This window comes from Microcaecilia unicolor, chromosome 5, assembly GCF_901765095.1.
Source record: "Microcaecilia unicolor chromosome 5, aMicUni1.1, whole genome shotgun sequence".
Lineage (NCBI taxonomy): Eukaryota > Metazoa > Chordata > Amphibia > Gymnophiona > Siphonopidae > Microcaecilia > Microcaecilia unicolor.
In genome coordinates this window covers 107,775,021-107,794,339 of record NC_044035.1, presented here as the reverse complement: position 1 = coordinate 107,794,339, position 19,319 = coordinate 107,775,021, and the positions used below count along the sequence as shown (strand labels likewise).

The 19,319-nt window shown below is 43.8% G+C and overlaps 1 protein-coding gene across 1 annotated transcript in view; it reads right to left on the bottom strand.

Annotated features, from left to right (window-relative positions):
- Positions 1-19,319, bottom strand: part of WDFY4 (WDFY family member 4) — a 593,767-nt gene that overhangs the window by 534,617 nt on the left and 39,831 nt on the right. The window contains exons 4-6 of the mRNA XM_030203170.1: positions 12,864-12,978; positions 4,068-4,174; positions 1,519-1,671 (exon numbers count right to left, since the gene is read on the bottom strand). Of these exons, the coding sequence (XP_030059030.1) occupies positions 1,519-1,671; positions 4,068-4,174; positions 12,864-12,978 (375 nt within the window). The remainder of the gene's footprint in view (positions 1-1,518; positions 1,672-4,067; positions 4,175-12,863; positions 12,979-19,319) is intronic.

The window sequence follows — 19,319 nt, the reverse complement described above, 5'->3', positions numbered from 1 at the left end:
AAAAGTTTTCTCCAATTTGTTTTAAATGTACTATACTGTAGTTTCATTGCATGCCCCCTAGTCCTAGTAGGAAGCTATAACAGTCTGATTTTCCAGTATGGACTATATTGGTATTCTAGAGTGCTGCCTTTTCATAGGTGGGATTGTTGCTATTTGAGTCCTGGACATTAGTGCTGCTTTATTAAGCCAGATTTTCTATATATGTGCGGAGTATGTTTGCTTTTTGCAGGGTTTGGTTAATGGAGCTCTGTTCTCTTACATCAAGTTTGTGAAATTATCATAGAACATATGTACATGTAGCAGTTTTTTCTTCTGAGATGGCAACCATAATGCGGACAATTGGCTATAGAGTAGTGGGGTGGAGAAGGGTACAACAGTGGGTGTGGCAAGAGACTAGGGGAGGGGCATGGGACAAGGCAGGGCCACCAAGAGACTAAGCTGGGCCTGGGGCAAGGCCGCCCCCCCCCCCCCCGCCAATGCCCTTGCCACCCCCACCCCCGCCGAAGTCCCCGGTCTCACCTACCTGCCTTCCCTCAGCTCCGTCCGCCACCGGGCCCTTTGCATTAAAATCGGCAGCGTCTCAGCTCCATTTGAAAAGGCAGATCGCCTCCCTTTGGATCTTCTCTCACTTTGTCCTGCCCTCATCTGATGTAACTTCCGGTTTCCGCGAAGACGGGACATAAGGAGGGCCCGAAGGGAGGTGATCTGCCTTTCCAAACGGAGCTGAGGCGCTGCCAATTTTAACACAGGGGGCCCAGTGGCGGACGGAGACGAGGGCAGGCAGGTGAGACCGGAGACTGCAGCACCAGCAGCCTGAACCCAGTGCCAGGCCCCCCTTGGAGACCTGGGACTGGGGAATTTTGTCCCCCCTGCCACCCCCCCCCCTCTTGACGGCCATGGGACAAGGCAGATGTCGGGTTTTTCTTTGCCGAAAAGTTGACAACCCTAGGGGCAGCATCCACTGGAGGATTAAAGAGTGGTCAAGCCTTAATCACTCCAGTGGTCAGCTGATCATTCAGAGCACCTTTTTGTTACTTGGATGTGATTGAAACAGGTCTAAATAAAAAAAAAAACCTTCTTTTTTAAATTGGGCATTTCTTTCTGTTTCATTTTCGCTGTTGGAAATCCTAATTTTGGTCCCACCCAAAACATGCCTCCAACCCACTTCCTTGCTATTTTGATGAACTGCACTGTAAAATGTCTTATTTCTGCATTTCAAAAATTGAAACTTGGATGTTTTCACCAGTTTAAAATGTCCAAATAGCAATTTACATACAAATTGCTGGTGAATCTAGTTCAATATTGTATGAAGATATGTGCAGTAGGACTGATCATATCTTATTAATTATGTGTGCCATTTGGTCTAGGAAAAATCTTTAATTCTCCATGCATGTTTGAAAAGTGTTGGTGTGTATCTACAAAACACTGTGTTTTAAGATTATTAGATCTGGAAGTAATACAAATGCAAAACAAAACTGCTATCCTTTACTCTCCAGAATAAGGTAATCATCTCCTTACCTGAACAAGGAGTTCTTGAGCTGGTAGCTCCAGGTCCTCTGAATTTTCTTCCTCTTTACTGCTCTCTTGCATAGGTGGGAAGGCAAAAAAAAGATACAGGCACTGTGACAGAACATCTAGAAGACCGGTCTTCAAAATGCTCCTGAGCACTCCCTAAAAAATAATAAAACATTTACATATAATCTCCAAAAAAAAAAGTTTCCCCTCCCTCTTAAAGTCTATTGCGGTGGTATAAGATCCCAGCCCCAAAGGGCAATGTCAGGAAAAAAAACTCTGACAGAAGCATAAAAAGGAATTTGCTACTGCTACCTGTGACGTATGAAGCAAGGACTTCCAAATATAAGTAAAGCCTAAACATAGAAAGTAAAGGGCCCTTTTACTAAGCCGGGGTAAAGAATGGCCTGCGCTACTGTGGGCGTGTGAAATTGGCACATGCTGGGCCATTTTTTTACTGCGGCAGGAAAAAGGCCTTTTTTTAAAAAAATGAGGCAGTAAATGCCCGTGTGCTAATATGAAAAGTAACGCGTGCCTATTTACTGCCTGAGCCCTTAATGTCACCTATTTTCTTGGTGTTAAGGGCTCAAGCACTACTCTTGCAGTAATCAGACAGCGCGTGGCAATGTGGCCGCGCTGCCAATTACCTCCAGGAACGCCCCCTTGGTAGAAAATATATATTTAATATAAGGCATCTACCAATTCTCAGTGTAGCAAATGAGAGGATGCCCATTCAATTCCTATGAGTTTTCTCTCATTTGCTGTTCGGGAATTGCTAGAGCGGCTTTGTAAAAGAAGCCCATAGTGAAATAGTAGATAGCAACAGAAAAAGACTACTTGATCCATCTAGTCTGCACAATTAATGGTATCCACACTGCAATGAGCTATCTTGACTGCTTGTAGGACCTCTCTCCTTATTCAAGTTATTTTTCTTTTTTGTTGTTTTTTTACCCACCTAAATACATTGAATTTCTCATACTTAATTCAACACTTAGCTCTCCTCCCTACCCCTGTATCTTAATCAATAACTAGATAACAATTGCTTTAAGAAAGTTATAATTAGATCAAATAGATCTCTGTAATTTCCATCGTGTTTACAAACTAACAATACAACTAATATTTCATACAATTCCTTTACGCTTTACAGAGCTACAAAACCAGAAGGAGACACCAAACTTGCAAGTATAAGCAAATCTTTGCGGTACATATTGTTTTTTAAATGTAGTCTTACCAACATGATAGCAATGGCATTAGTTGTAGGTGGGGTAAGGTAACAGAAAAGGGAAGAACATGTGTTCTCATGCAGAAGAGAGGGGAAAAAGACTGAGGGCAAAGAAATAAAAATAAATCTGAGTCATTATGCATACCTTCAAGTATCACACAGATGAGTAAATGCAAAAGGCAGACTCCAGATATGAAGTATAACAGGAGGAAAATATTACAAGGCAAATTTACCACCCATGCCAGTAATGTACTCCCATAATTTTCACTGAAAAGGTCTGGTGAAAAGTATTTAAGGTAATTGGAAAAATACCTGGAAATAGTATTTATCTGTCAATATTCCTCTGTGGGCAGAATTAGGTCTAATTCTGCCCGCAGCGGAATATTCAATGTTGGGCCTTGTCCAAGCATCAGCACTGAAACAGAGGCTGACTGGAGTATGTCAGGCTCCTGGCCCTTATGCTGGTCCCAGCCGATATTCAGCTGAGACACACATACACTGGACTGACAAGTCAAAGCAGTGCACAGACTAAAACAAAAGGAACAAAAGAAAGGCAAATGAAGATAGGAAAGTTCCTAAAACATCCTTACACTTAACACTAAATGGTGGAGACAGGCAGTACAACTAATACAATGAAGGAAATTCCTAAAACATCTTTGTACATACCTTGGTAAATAATTAAGATAGAGCATAACACAAATAGCATTGTTTGTAAATAGATCACCCACTAAATGTTCCTAAAGCCTGCTCGAATAGCTAGGTTTTAACGATGAACTTATGTGACCCGCATAGGACGTGTGTCCATGTCCCCCCTCCCACCACCCCCCAGACCTCACTTAACTCCCTGGTGGTCCACTGGTGAAATGAAAGCAGGAGCGAACCCATTCACCCTTCTCTCTAGCAGATCCATGGTAAAAATGGCCACCATGACCTCTAGCAGTAGTTTCAAAGTACTAGTGATACTACCGTAAGACTACCACTAGAGGTCACAGTGGCCATTTTTACCATGGAGCCGCTAGGGGAAGGAATGAATGGAGTTCGTTCCTGAATCTATTGACCTAATGGACCACCAGGGAGTTAAGCTAGGCCCAGGGAGCCTATTCTGACTGGAGGTTGGGTAGGAAGTGGGAAGGAGGGGAGGACATTGAGCCATGCTAGAATTTATGGCTGATATTCAATGCCAGTACCCACATAGCTCCAAGTTCCTTCCTCTGTAACACCTCAACTTTCTCACCCAGGACATTCCGTAACACTGTCCAGTTAAGTGCTACTGAATATCGGTGGCTGGGCGTTTAAATCATTTTGAATATCGAGCCCTATACGTTTTACTTACGTGATCTGTCTGTGATAGTAGATATACTGATTTGAGCAGTAGGTATCCTTCATTTTCTGCTTCTCCTTCCCTTTGAAGGAACTGATTAGCAACCCGTCGAGCTTCCTCTGTAATCACAAGGTTGTGTATTTCTGTTAATCAATCTCATTACACTGTACAAGCCTAGCAAGAGGTACTCATAGACAGCAATTGTTTATATGAACTATGACACATAAACGGCTAGATTCTATATATGACGCTTAAAAATTCTGTGCGGAAAACATTTCCACCTAAGCGTATTCTATAAGTGGTGCTTAGACTTAGGCGCGGTATATAGAATATGCTTAGTTGATATCCCAGTGCCTAAAACTATGTGCATCCATTTACAACAACAAAAATGTGGAATACATCCTGATGCATAGATGTATTTATTTATTTATTTATTTATTTATTTGTTACACTGTACCCCACACTTTTCCACTCATAGCAGGTTCAATGCGGCTTACATAGTAATAGGAATACAAAGTACAGTCAGAGAATACAGGCTAAGCTTAGCAGAGTAAAGGGAAGTGTAGATAAGTAATATAATAAGGGAGAGGGATTAGAGGAGGTAGGAAGAGGTGCTAGTTTAGGCTAGATTGAGATAATCAAGGGAAAGGGTCAGGGTGAACATAGGGAAAAACTGGAGAAGGTGTGGTCCGAGTCATTGCCGATTGTCACAGGATCAGGTGATGAATAGGTGGATTCATAGGGTTAAGTTATGACGTTCGGATAAGCTTTCTTAAATAGATGGGTTTTCAGCAATTTTCTGAAGGATAGGTGTTTTTTAATAGAGCGAATGGGTCTGGGTAGGGCATTCCAGAGTTGACTGCCTTTGAAGGAGAAATTGGAATCATACGAGGATTTATACTTGAGCCCTTTGCAGGTAGGGTAGTGCAGGTTGAGGTAGTTCCGAGAGGATTCCGAAGTGTTTCTGGTGGGTAGATCGATCAAGTTGGTCATGTAGCTCAGAGAGTCTCCATGGATGATCTTGTGAATCAGTGTATGAACCTTGAAGTTTATTCGTTCTTTAATAGGGAGCCAATGAAGCTTTTCACGAAGGGGTGATGCACTCTCAAATCGTGATTTACCAAAAATGAGTCTGGCTGCCGTGTTTTGGACAGTCTTGAAAATTTGTCAAGATTTGGGCCTTACAGCCTATAAAAATACGGTTGCAGTAGTCCACATGGGTAAGTACGGTGGATTGTACCAAGTTGCGAAATGTTTTCAGGGGGAGATAAGGTTTAACGCATTTCAATATCCACATCATATTGAACATTTTCTTTGTAGTGGATTTTGCGTGACTTTCAAGTGAAAGATGCTTGTCTAGGCACAGAGGGCCATATACTATAACTATGCATGTAAATTTTGGAATGCCCACAAAATGCCCATTTCCCTGCCCATAACCATGCCTCTTTTTGCTTGCACACATTAGAATTTAGGCGCAGTGCATTACGGAATACATTTAGCAAGTTATGTGCGTAAATTCTAATTATTACCAATTAGTGCTCATTATTACTTGTTAATGAGTGGAGGAGTGGCCTAGTGGTTAGGGTGGTGGACTCTGGTCCTGGGGAACTGAGTTCAATTCCTACTTCAGGCACAGGCAGCTCCTTGTGACTCTGGGCAAGTCACTTAACCCTACATTGCCCCAGGTACAAATAAGTACCTGTATATGTAAGCCGCATTGAGCCTGCCATGAGTGGGAAAGCGCGGGGTACAAATGTAACAAAAAAAAACTTTAGAGAAACATAAGTAAATTAACCTTAATACAGAATAAAATAAGCAGCTAAAGTAGCTCAAACAAATTTGTTGAAATAATTTCCCGCAGTCAATACCTGGGCAGCAGCATTCTGAATGAGCTGTCAATGAGAAGGCTGGGTAATCGATCAATACGTTAGGCCCCTTGTTACTCTCATTCACTCATTTGGTATTGCAATCTTCATTTATGCAGATACTTTTTTCTCATTTTTCCTACATCATCTTTTAATATCGACCTCTATTACAAAATGTTTTGTTCAGTGTCACAGGCTGGTTATCTCCCATAGACGTGTTCTTAATCCAGATAACATAGTAACATCTTGGATTATTGGCTCTCTATCACAGCCAAATATTGTCCCTACCTTTTAGGGATCTCCATTATGCCAGTTTCTTCTTTTAAATATCTAGGCATGTGGTTTGACAGTACCGCCGTTGCATGTTTTGCATAGTGTATTTTTGATTGGCGGAAACGTTTATCTCTGAATGTTTATGTAGGAAGTTTTTGGTACATCCTCTTTCAAAACATTTTTTTCATGTGTATATATTTGAATATCGGAAAATGTTTAATTTTTTCTTCCATTATGGATTTCAGATTTTAAACATTTTCTGATAAACGTTTATTTCGCCATTTGGACATCATATCAAAAATACCCATCCTCAAGTGTAATTGAGAGACACTCCTATGCCCACCCATGCTCCGCCCCCTTGCAATCAGGCACAGTCTAGGAACCTTGTTCATAATAATTAACATATGTTTGTCTCTCATTAGGCAATACATTTATATAGGATTAATTTACCACATTTCTAACATGCCTTCGAGAACGTTGCTCCTTTCATCAATCATTACGAAATGAACTACAGACAATAATATCTGTTGACCTTTACTTCATAATGGACTCAGCAACCACATGATTAACCTTATTTATTAATACACCTGTCTTTTAGATTGTACACCTGTCTTTTAGATTGTACACTTGTCTTTAGATTGTACACCTGTCTTTTAGATTGTAAGCTCCTTGAGCAGGGACTGTCCTTCCATGTTAAAATTGTACAGCGCTGCGTAACCCTAGTAGCGCTTTAGAAATGTTAAGTAGTAGTAGTAGTAAACTATGGTTGTGTTCTTATGTAAACATGTGAATAGCAGAATTCATTATTATGAAAATGTATTAGCAATACAAGGCTGAAATCAAAACTCTGAGTTCTCTGTCAAAGAATACAGCTGTCATATAATCTTATGCAGAATGCAACAGCACGGGAGTTATTAAAAAGAATAGGGGTCCTTTTACAAAGGCGCAATGAAAATGACTTGCGGTAGTGTAGGCATGGGTTTTGGACACGCAATCCATTTTTCAGCGCGCCTGCAAAAAATGCCTCTTTTTTTTTTTTTTTTTTACTGAAAATGGACGTGTGGCAAAATCAAAATTGCCGCACGTCCATTTTGGGTCTGAGACTTTACCGCCAGCCACTAACCTAGTGGTAAAGAATTTGGGTGGTAATGACCTATGTGCTTCAGATACCACTTGGCATGCGTCCGCTAAGCGCACCAGAAAATAAAATATATTTTTCAGAAACGCTTAGCGGACGAAAGTCAAAACTGAAATTACTGCAGGGTCCAAAAGGTAATCGGGCAGTAACTCCAATTTGGCGCGTGTTGGGCACGCGTAGGCACCTATCCTGCTTATTTTCGAATAAGGCCAGCCATCTTCCGACACAAATAGGGAGATGGCCGGCCATCTCCTAAAGCCAGCCAAATCGGTATAATCGAAAGACGATTTTGGCTGGCTTCAACTGCTTTCCGTCGCAGGGCCGGCCAAAGTTCAAGGGGGGGGCATATCGGCAGGGTAGTGAAAGCAGGACGGGGGCATGGTTAAGAGATGGCCGGCTTCGGCCAATAATGGAAAAAAAGAAAGACGGCCCTGATGAGCATTTGGCCGACTTTACTTAGTCCCTTTTTGTTCATGACCAAGCCTTAAAAGGTGCCCCAACTGACCAGATGACCACCGGAGGGAATGAGGAATGACCTCCCCTTACTCCCCCAGTGGTTACCAACCCCCTCCCACCCAAAAAAAATATAAAAAAACATTATTTTGCAAGCCTCTATGCCTGCCTCAAATGTCATACCCAGCTCCATGACAGCAGTGTGCAGGTCCCTGGAGCAGTTTTAGTGGGTGCAGTGCACTTCAGGCAGGCGGACCCAGGCCCATACCCCCTCTACCTGTTACACTTGTGGTGGTAAATGGGTGCCCTCCAACCCCCCCCCCCAAAACCCACTGTACCCACATGTAGGTGCCCCCCTTCATCCCTAAGGGCTATGGTAGTGGTGTACAGTTGTGGGGAGTGGGTTTTGGGGGGGATTTGGGGGGCTCAGCACACAAGGTAAGGGAGCTATGCACCTGGGATCATTTTGTGCAGTCCACTGCAGTGCCCCCTAGGGTGCCTGGTTGGTGTCCTGGCATGTGAGGGGGACCAGTGCACTACAAATGCTGGCTTCTCCTACGACCAAATGCCTTGGATTTGGCCGGGTTTGAGATGGCTGCCATTCATTTCCATTATCGGCGAAAACCAATGGCGGCCATCTCTAATGCTGGCGATCTCTAAGGGCAGGCCAAATGTTGAGATTTGGTAGTTCCCAATCGTATTATCGAAACAAAAGATGGCCGGCCATCTTGTTTTGATAATATAGTCGGGTACGCTGCTTGACGGAGCCGGCGTTAGAGATGGCCGCCCTTATAGATGGCTGGCCCCATTCGATTATGGCCCTCCACGTGGCTTAGTAAAAGGGGCCCATAGTTACTTGTTCCATACCCTATCAAATATTTTAACACTAAACTGCATAATGATCATGGCTTACACATTAAGCCTACTAATTGGATTTCTATGGCCGAAAATGTTACAACACTTATAGCATACTGGACACTTGACAAGTATGATCAGCCCATATTGAAAATGATTTAACCAGGCAGGAGAGGCTCTGTTAAATCGTTCTAGCCAGGTGATCTCCAGAGTTTCAGCGGCACCTACAGTGGTGGAAATAAGTATTTGATCCCTTGCTGATTTTGTAAGTTTGCCCACTGACAAAGACATGAGCAGCCCATAATTGAAGGGTAGGTTATTGGTAACAGTGAGAGATAGCACATCACAAATTAAATCCGGAAAATCACATTGTGGAAAGTATATGAATTTATTTGCATTCTGCAGAGGGAAATAAGTATTTGATCCCCCACCAACCAGTAAGAGATCTGGCCCCTACAGACCAGGTAGATGCTCCAAATCAACTCGTTACCTGCATGACAGACAGCTGTCAGCAATGGTCACCTGTATGAAAGACACCTGTCCACAGACTCAGTGAATCAGTCAGACTCTAACCTCTACAAAATGGCCAAGAGCAAGGAGCTGTCTAAGGATGTCAGGGACAAGATCATACACCTGCACAAGGCTGGAATGGGCTACAAAACCATCAGTAAGACGCTGGGCGAGAAGGAGACAACTGTTGGTGCCATAGTAAGAAAATGGAAGAAGTACAAAATGACTGTCAATCGACAAAGATCTGGGGCTCCACGCAAAATCTCACCTCGTGGGGTATCCTTGATCATGAGGAAGGTTAGAAATCAGCCTACAACTACAAGGGGGGAACTTGTCAATGATCTCAAGGCAGCTGGGACCACTGTCACCACGAAAACCATTGGTAACACATTACGACATAACGGATTGCAATCCTGCAGTGCCCGCAAGGTCCCCCTGCTCCGGAAGGCACATGTGACGGCCCGTCTGAAGTTTGCCAGTGAACACCTGGATGATGCCGAGAGTGATTGGGAGAAGGTGCTGTGGTCAGATGAGACAAAAATTGAGCTCTTTGGCATGAACTCAACTCGCCGTGTTTGGAGGAAGAGAAATGCTGCCTATGACCCAAAGAACACCGTCCCCACTGTCAAGCATGGAGGTGGAAATGTTATGTTTTGGGGGTGTTTCTCTGCTAAGGGCACAGGACTACTTCACCGCATCAATGGGAGAATGGATGGGGCCATGTACCGTACAATTCTGAGTGACAACCTCCTTCCCTCCGCCAGGGCCTTAAAAATGGGTCGTGGCTGGGTCTTCCAGCACGACAATGACCCAAAACATACAGCCAAGGCAACAAAGGAGTGGCTCAGGAAGAAGCACATTAGGGTCATGGAGTGGCCTAGCCAGTCACCAGACCTTAATCCCATTGAAAACTTATGGAGGGAGCTGAAGCTGCGAGTTGCCAAGTGACAGCCCAGAACTCTTAATGATTTAGAGATGATCTGCAAAGAGGAGTGGACCAAAATTCCTCCTGACATTTGTGCAAACCTCATCATCAACTACAGAAGACGTCTGACCGCTGTGCTTGCCAACAAGGGTTTTGCCACCAAGTATTAGGTCTTGTTTGCCAGAGGGATTAAATACTTATTTCCCTCTGCAGAATGCAAATAAATTCATATACTTTCCACAATGTGATTTTCCGGATTTAATTTGTGATGTGCTATCTCTCACTGTTACCAATAACCTACCCTTCAATTATGGGCTGCTCATGTCTTTGTCAGTGGGCAAACTTACAAAATCAGCAAGGGATCAAATACTTATTTCCACCATTGTATGCAGACAGTGCTACTGAAATCTGGGGAAACCACCACAGCACTATCTGGCTAGTGCGGGTGGTCAGGAGGCAATTTACAGACCACTAACTGGGTAAATGTCTGGCAAAAAGGCAGTCCTACTTTATCTGGCGAGATATCCAAACATGGGTCTGAGATTGGCCAGCACTGAATATTCAGGTCGTTAATTTTTTTCTTTTGCAGTTTTATATTTTAAGTTCTTATTGAAATTTTTCTCAATGACTATTTGATTTTATGTTTTATTGTGATTTTTCTCAGTGACTTTCTTATTTCTTTTTTGTAATCCACTTTGTGCTTTTTTGGGAGACGATGGACTAGAAATATCCTATATAATAAAACGCACCTCCAACATTCTGAAGCTCACTGCATGGCTGAGGCATTCCTGCTCCCTGTATCCATCTCCTGAATTGACATCACGTACTTCCGGGTTCATCACAAGCAGAAGTGACCAACCACACGAGGTTTCTCGGCTTCAGAATGTTGGAGGTGCATTCTATTAAATAGGATTGGTCAGTTCCTTGAAGCACAGCCAGAGCTCAGCGTCCTCAGTGGTGTGCTGGAGCAGGCTCTCACAGGCTCGCAAGAGCCGGTTGCTAAGTTTTTAAGAATTTTGGGAGCCGGTTGTTAAAGTAGGGCCCTCCATGGCTACTTTAACAACTGGCTCCCAAAATGTGGGCTTGGGCCCCTTGCTGAATTCTCTTTTACTTTGCTGGTGGGGATGCTGAGCCCTGCCAACCAAGTAAATAGACTGCTGCTGCTCCCTACTCCTTGTTTCCAGCTCTGAGCAGCAGGCTGGGACTTCTCCAGCATGTGTGAGAAGTTCCAGCATGCTGCTCAGAGCAAGACGTTGGGAGTGGTGGCAGTCCATTTATTGGCTGCCAGCAAAGGTATGCCTAGTGTGCCTGCAGGAAGGAAGGGAGGGAGGAGAGAAAGGCAAGTGTTGCTCCCCCTCCCACCCCTGGCCCTTCCAACTGCAGAGCTGGCTACGTCCGGAGAAAGAGCCTGTTGTTAAAAATTTACCAGCACACCCCTGAGCGTCCTGCACAGTAACGTTCAGACACCAGAGAGAGAGGGGGGGCCTGACACCAGAGAGAGGGAGGGAGGGAGGGAGGGAGGGGGGGAGGTATCTCTGTCACACACACACACACTCTCTCTCTCTCTCACACACACACTCTCTCTCTCTCTTGCAGTCAATGTCTTTCTCTCTCTCACTCTCACACACTGTCTCTCACACACTCTATGTCTCACACTGTATCACATTCACTCTCTATGTGACACACAGTCACTCACACACTCTCTTGGTCTCATACACTCTCACACACACATACTCGCACATTCACTCTCTCTCTCACACACAGTCACTCTCACATACACTCACTCAAACATACACACTCCGAGGAAAACCTTGCTGGCATCCGTTTCATTTGTGTCAGAAACGGGCCTTTTTTACTAGTATAAGATAAAACAAAGTAAGATAAGATTCTGCCTGCTACAGTCAGTGTTGTTAAAGAAATTGTAACTCCTATTTTAATGCATTTTGACTTGAATTTTCTTGACAGAAAACGTGAAAAATGTACAAGGGTATGAACACTTTTACAAGCCACTGTATATATTTAATATAATGTCATTCATAAATTTAATATAATGACATATAGATCCCTAACTAAAATGTGGAATGAGCTTCAAATAGTTTTAGGCAAGACGCAAATAAGAAAAATTAATTTACAACAGTGGGCTAATGGGTGACGTCAGACTCAGAAGAAACTTTCGGCGCCAGCTTTGCAGACTGCAGTGGAAGAAATGAAAGGACCTCGGCTTGGCTGGCGGGGATTGGGGGTCCCCCGCCAGCTGAAGGAATTCTTTTAAAGGCAGCCGGCAGCGGCAGGAGGAAGCAGACCTCGGCTGGCGGGGGTTGGGGTCCCCCGCCAGCGAAGGTAGGCGACAGCAACGGCGGGGGGAGGTTGGCAATGGCAGCGGCTGGGGAGAGGGGGTCGGCAATGGCGGCGGCGGTGGCAGGGGGGGGCTATAATGTGCCCCCTCACTCTGGTCCTGGCCCCCCCTACTGCCGCAGTTCAGTTACGCCCCTGGCACCAAGTGTTCTCCTCCCCCCCAATGCGATGAGGCCAGTATCAGCAGCTTAGGAAGCAGTGTTTTCAGCACCATCAGGGGGAGGTCTTCAGCTGGCGAAGCTTGGGATCCCCACTAGCTAGCACTAAATATGTGCTGCTGTTGGGTGGGCCTGAGCCCTAAGTGGATGGGCCCAGGCCCACCTGTGGCTACGCTACTAGCGCTGTTTGTTAGCATGTGCCAAGCTTTAGTACAAGGGCCCCAAAGTTTGTTTCCTCATATAATATTAATACATTTTAGCACATTGTTTTATTACCTGCAGGCTTGTTTGATATTTTCTTCCTGAGTTCGACTGCTAGAAGCCTGGAGAGCTCAGTTGCCAGCAGATGAGTATTAGGCAGAGATAACACACCTGCCGTATGTTCACATGCCTGAAAAAAATGAGGGCTCATGTCAAATAGAAATTACTTAATAGTTACTAGGTATGTGCATTCATTTGAGACAAGAGCAAGTGTGGCGATAATAACAAATTAATCAATACTTTAAAATATTGCCTATAGGAAACTGGTGAACTAGTACACTAAAAAGAGAAAAAAAAAAGACCTCAGAACTTTCATAGCCCTCTGCTATTACAAGGTAGTAAAGTCTTGAGCCATGAGTTATAATCATTCGTCCAACAAACTCCTTGTTACAAACACCTTTTTCACCATTTATTTCTATTTTTATATCGGTGATGAAAATATCATCTTTATCTTAATAATAAATTAAAGGTTTAGGGTATGTATCTCACAACAATCCCAATGAAGGCCCATGTTTCACTAATACTGCATCAGGAGAATACCTTTGTTCACATCAAAATCTTTTTTATATGCCATAACTTGGAGTGAAGGAGTAGCCTGTTGGCTAATAGACATTAGAAGCAGACTGGGAACTGGAAGGCCCAGGTTCAAATCCTACAGTAGCTTATTGTTCACTTGGGCAAGTCACTTAGGGCTCCTCAGTAAGCCCAATTTGGGCTTACTGCTTGCTATTTAGGAAGTACTGCCGGGCTACCACAGCAGCCCGGCAGTACTTCCCACCCTTACCGCACCGTCATTTCTGGTGCTACACAAATTTGTAGTGCCGGATACTACCTGGCAGTAATCAGGCAGTGCTGCCCGCTGCCTGGTTACCGCCGGGTTAGCGCAGGAGCCCTTACCCCCACCTCAATCGGTGGCAGTAAGGGCTCCTCTCCCCCTGAAATGGCCACACAGCAAGTGCTTTACTTTCTGCCCAGCCATTTCCTGAAGGAAAGCGAGACTGGCCCTTTTACCAGCTGCGGTAAAAGGAGGCCTCAGCAAACGTATAAAACACATGCTGATCAGAGGCGTAGCTAGGTTTTAAGGTCAGGGGGAGCAGACTTTTGTAAAATAGGCGCCAGCAACGATCACACAACTGAACTAGCAGAAGTTAAATTGGAAACCACAGGAAACAGTATGAGTATGTGTCTACTTCCCTAGTAGTGGAGAAACGCATTGCACAATAGAAAAATTGATATTATTTTTGTTATGGTTAGTTAGCTGATAGTCATCTAAGAATGCTGCTCGGTAACACATTATGAATTGCCCAAACATTTTTCACTGAATTTTTCCTGACCTATGAAGCAAAGTATTTGCAGTCATTTACCATTCACGCTCTTAACTTAGAGTATCCTCACCCCACATTGGCTCTTTAGCACTTAGCTGCACTTCATACTATGTCAACCAGGAGTGCTCGTGCTGCTAGTGTTGTCATGATCATGACTGAAGAGTGCAGTGCTGGTGCCACTGGCGCTGGCCCTTCCTCTGTGATTCAGGAGAACCAACACTCCATTCTTCAGCCATGAGTCTGGTGACACCATTAGCAGGAACGCCCCTGTACTCTACCGAGGAACAGCTGTACCTGTAATACAAAGCTTACAAAAGTCACTCAAAATCTATATAATCTACTTGACCATAACACCACTGATTTACAGAAGTAACACAACAAAGACCTTATCTAGAAAAATGCAACACAGGAAATACTACAGTAGGAACTAGAACATCAATATGCCCATTAGAAAACTGGAACAAGTTGAATTTTTACAGATGCTTAAACAGAAACTAGGTGCAAACAGAGTACCTGGCCTCAGTCACAAACACTGAACACCCTTGCCAGGTACAGAATAAATTACCACAAAGTTAAAATATGAATATGTAGACTAAACTTAAAACCCAAGAATCCACACTGCAACACTAGAGAAAGAGAAATCAAAACAGCACTCTGCAAAATATAAAGAAAGCAGTGTAAACGTACTGTAAAACTGACATTTTCCATTCAGTGAATTAAAAATAAATGTTTTCTTTCTACCTTTGTTGTAAGGTCATTTTGTTTTCTTTTTCCCAACATGTTTGTCTCAGTCTCCAGTTTTTGGCTTTTCTTAACTTTCTTCACATGATCTCCGGTTCATCTGCCACTTCTTCTCTCCCTTCCTGCCTTCTTCACTTTCTCTCCTATATCCACCTCTGAATTGATCTTTTCCTTTCAGCTTTCCTTCATTTAGTTTTCTGCCTCTTAGACTTCATTCATTTTTACTACTCAGTCTTCAATCTTCCTTTTTATTTTTTAACCACATCTGCCTACAGTTTTCATCTCCCTTACTCCAGCCCTCCCATTCTTCATCCTATTTCATAGTTTGTTTGTTTTTTTGCTATCCCCTCTCTTCCATCACCGTCTCTTTCCTCTCTTCTGTACAGCACCCTTTTTCTATTTTCACTCCTCTGACCAGTATATTCTCTTTCGTTTTCTCTTACCCCCCTCCGTCCAGGATGTCCTCTTTCCCTCACCTCCATCCAGCACCTCTCCCTGACACCCTACTCCCCCCTCATATGCAGCATTCATCCTTGTCCTTCTCTCCTTTCCATGTCAGCATCTCCCCTATATCCCTACTCCTCCCATGTGCAGCATACCCCTTCTTGGTCCTCATCTCTGTGTAATGTCCAGTACCCCCCTCTGTTTTTTTATTCCCCCTTGTCCAGCATCTCCCCCATCTTCCTACTCACCTCATGTCTAGCATCCTCCAATATTCCCTCCCTCTTCCAAGCCAGCAATTGCCCTCACTCAACCCCTTTAGAGGCCTATCCCCTTCCATCCAGCTGGATGGAGTGTTAGGGAGAGATGCTGGAGGGGGTGAGAGAAAACAAGAGAGAATATACTGGGTAGAGGAGTGAAAATAGAAAGAAGGTGCTGTACAGTAGGGAGGAAAGAGAAGGTGCTGGAAAAGGGGGGAGAGTTAGCAAAAAAAGCTGTGAAATAATAGGATGCCCCTCTCCCCCCCCCCTCCATCTAGTATCTGCCCCTAACCCTCTTCCACCTAGTGTGTGCCTCCTCTACTTTTTCCATCCAGCCTGCACTCTTTCCCCTTCCATCCAATGTCTGCCCCTTTCTCCCTTCTCTCTCCCTATTTTCCAGAGTCTGTCCCTTCTCTTCCACCTTCCTTTCGCCATCTGTCCTCTTTCTAACCCATCTCACTGACTCTTCCTTCCAGCACCTGCCCCTTCTCTCTGACCATTCCTTCTAGTATTTGTCCCCTCTATTCCTCCTTCCAACCAGCACCTGTCCCTTCCCACTCTCCATTCAGTAACTGTCTCTTCCAGATCTCTCTACTCCCCTTCTTTCTGACTCTTTCTTTCAGGATCCCATCCAGTCCCTCTCTTCCTCCTTCCAACCAGCACATGTCCATTCCCTTTCTCACTCTGACCCTCCCATCCAGCTCCCTGCCCTCTTCCCCTTTCCTTCCAGCATACTAGATTACAAATTGGCTTCACCCTCTCTTCTGCCCGTCTCTCCCGTCTGTGGTCACTTTTTACTTCCCCAAGCGTTCTCCCTCCAGCGCCGGCGATTATCAGTCAGCCTGCCAGCGTCTGGGCTTCTGCTGCTTCTCCTCCTCAGGTGCACGTCCCGCCTACTCTAAGCAACTTCCTGTTTTGCGCAGAGGTGGGACGCACGCCTGAGGAGAAGCAGCAGCAGAAGCCCCGATGCTGGCAGGCTGATTGATAATCACCGGCACAGGAGGAAGAACACATCGGGAAGTAAAAGTGACCTCGCGGACGGGAGGGCAGAAGAAGAGGGAGCAGAAAAAAAATATTTATCGGGTTGAGGCGCATAGGCGCCACTTTTTTAAACAGCTGTTTAGGGGAGCGACCGCTCCCCCTGCACCCCACCTGGCTATGCTTCTGATGCTGACGCTAACGCAGGCTCCCTTTTGCCACAGCTTGGTAAAAAGGGGCCTTAACCCGCCATACCTCAGGAGAATGCAACAGCAAATTGCTCCTGTATCATGCCAAGAAAACTATGAGGGAAGTTCCTCACTGTGTGTTTGCCAGGAGTCAACCCTGACTCAAGGGCACATCTGGATCTGGACACTCCTTTTAACGTGACTTAGGATCTTTTTCACTGACTCACAGCTCCACCTATGCATCCATTTAATGTCACTTCTGATCCTTTCTATAGGCTTACAGATCTATCAGTTCAAAAATCAGCATAGTGTCAGACCGCACACCACTCATCGATATCAGTAAAACACCTGCCAGTCTATGTTCACATTCAAGCCCTCCAGTTCCACCAAATTGGAAAATCCACTTCTGCTCTTATTGAAGTAAACTATTCAAATTGCCGTCCTGTCTATTCAGATCTACCTGATCGATAGCCACACATTCCAAATCACTGAAACTGTCTTCATTAGTTTACACAGAGATTAGAGCTGGGGATCCTATTTCCATATGTCGCATGAGACAACTGCTAAGGGTACCATTTTGGAGGAAGTATCGAGCAGGCAGGAGCAAAGCGGATCTGTCTGCCTAGAACTCATTGGATCCCCAGGTAAAGTGATCATGAGGCCTTCATTGAAGGGAAGCTGTCTTTGGAGGGAGGTTTTGATTGGGGTGGGGGGAGAACAGTTAACAAGAGCACCATCACCCCTTTAACCTCAGGCCAGGGAGCATCAGTCCATGGCTTTAGAATAATACTGCTTGTGAGGTGGCTTGTAAGCAGGGTTATTTTTTAATCCTAGTATTCAGCAACCTGTGGCACTGAGATACTGCAGATTGCTGAATCCCATGGTAAGTCAAGGTGCAGTAAAAGCTTACCTCTTAATGTTGTTATTGATTGAGACCACCAATGAAAAACAAAATGTGAAACAGATGAATAAGCAATTCAAAGAATTAAATAATGATTTTGAAGTACAATATGATAATTTATTGAAAACTATGGAGAAGTTTAAAACAGTTTTGAAATACATTAAAATGAAAAAATATCAGCATGATGAAAGAGATTATACAAATAATTCAAGGTCCTTTGTCTCACTCACAGGGTTTACCACCCGGGCGTACCCTCCTACCTATCCTCATGTATGATCTTCTTCACTCCTGTGTATGCTCTGTGATCCCTAAATGCCCATTGTATGGTGCTTCCATCTCTCCGCTTTGCACACTTAAAATCCACCAGATACTGGTCCTTCTTTTAACTTGCACTGCGACTTTGGAACGACCTTCCCTCAATGTTATAGATAGAACAATCTTTCCCTTTATTTAAAACTTTGTTAAGAACTTATTTTTTTGAAACACATGTTAAAAGATATGCTCTGATGCCACCCTGCTTCCATACCGCTTTCCTGGACTACCCCCTCCCATTATGTTATTTGTTCTCTGTTACTCTAAGTTGGTGAGATATTGACTCCTTTTCTTCAAATGGCATTCCTTTCTTTATTTCCTGTGATTTCACTTTGTAAACCGCATTGACCTTGCCAGACAGATAAAGCAGTATATCAAGTTTCTATAATAAACATTTACCTATGGATGATGAAATTACAAGATGACAATGTTATTGGTCCTAAGAAAGTGAATTTTGAATTGCCTTTGAATAATTGTACTGGTAGTGAGGACCATTTAAGGTTTTTTTTTATACCATTTAAGGTTTTTTTTTTATAACGAGATGGTTGACAAGGAAGAGAGACAGTGAGAAATCAATAATGGACCATCTCAAATCAGCAGTGGGTCAGGCCACAGTAGCAATTAATTTATCATGTGTTGACTTAATATCAAGTCAAATTTTATTTTTAGTCAAAGGACTATCATTTGCCCCATCCAATCAGCATTATCATTTTCAGTTCCAGGTTGACTGTGAAAACTTCATACAGTTTTTAACAATTTAAAATGTGTTTTTCATCAAGACCTTTAGTAGAGGATAGGTCTACAGTGAAATCTAAATCAACTTGGTTTCTGCCAGGTCCTTTAGACTTGGCTTTAGTGACTTAAGAACTTAATTACAAATGAAATTAAGCAGTTGATGGATAAAAGTCCGTTTTTTAATCTTACCATTGCTGAATATCAAGCATTGTTACAGCTGAGAAATTCTATCATTATCAAAAAGGCAGCTCTAGTTCTCCATCTCTGGACCTAGCCTTGACCTGCTCACTTTATTCATGATCCTTCTATGTGGGAAAGTATCAGACACCTTTCTGGTGAGCTGCTAAGCTGGCCAGCCACTGATATTCAGTGTCACTTAACCGGGAAGTGCCGCTGAATATTGACTCTAACCAGCCATTCCCTAACCGGCTAGGTTAGAGGCAGTCTGAGGGCAGAGTTTAGGCAGAGCCACAACTTAGCTGGTTAGTGGCAGTATTTAGTATGGAGATAGTTAGGACAGAGTTAGGACAGCTGACAGGGTTTCCTAACTTTATCCAACGACTTTTGAATTTTGATGCAGACTTTGTCTC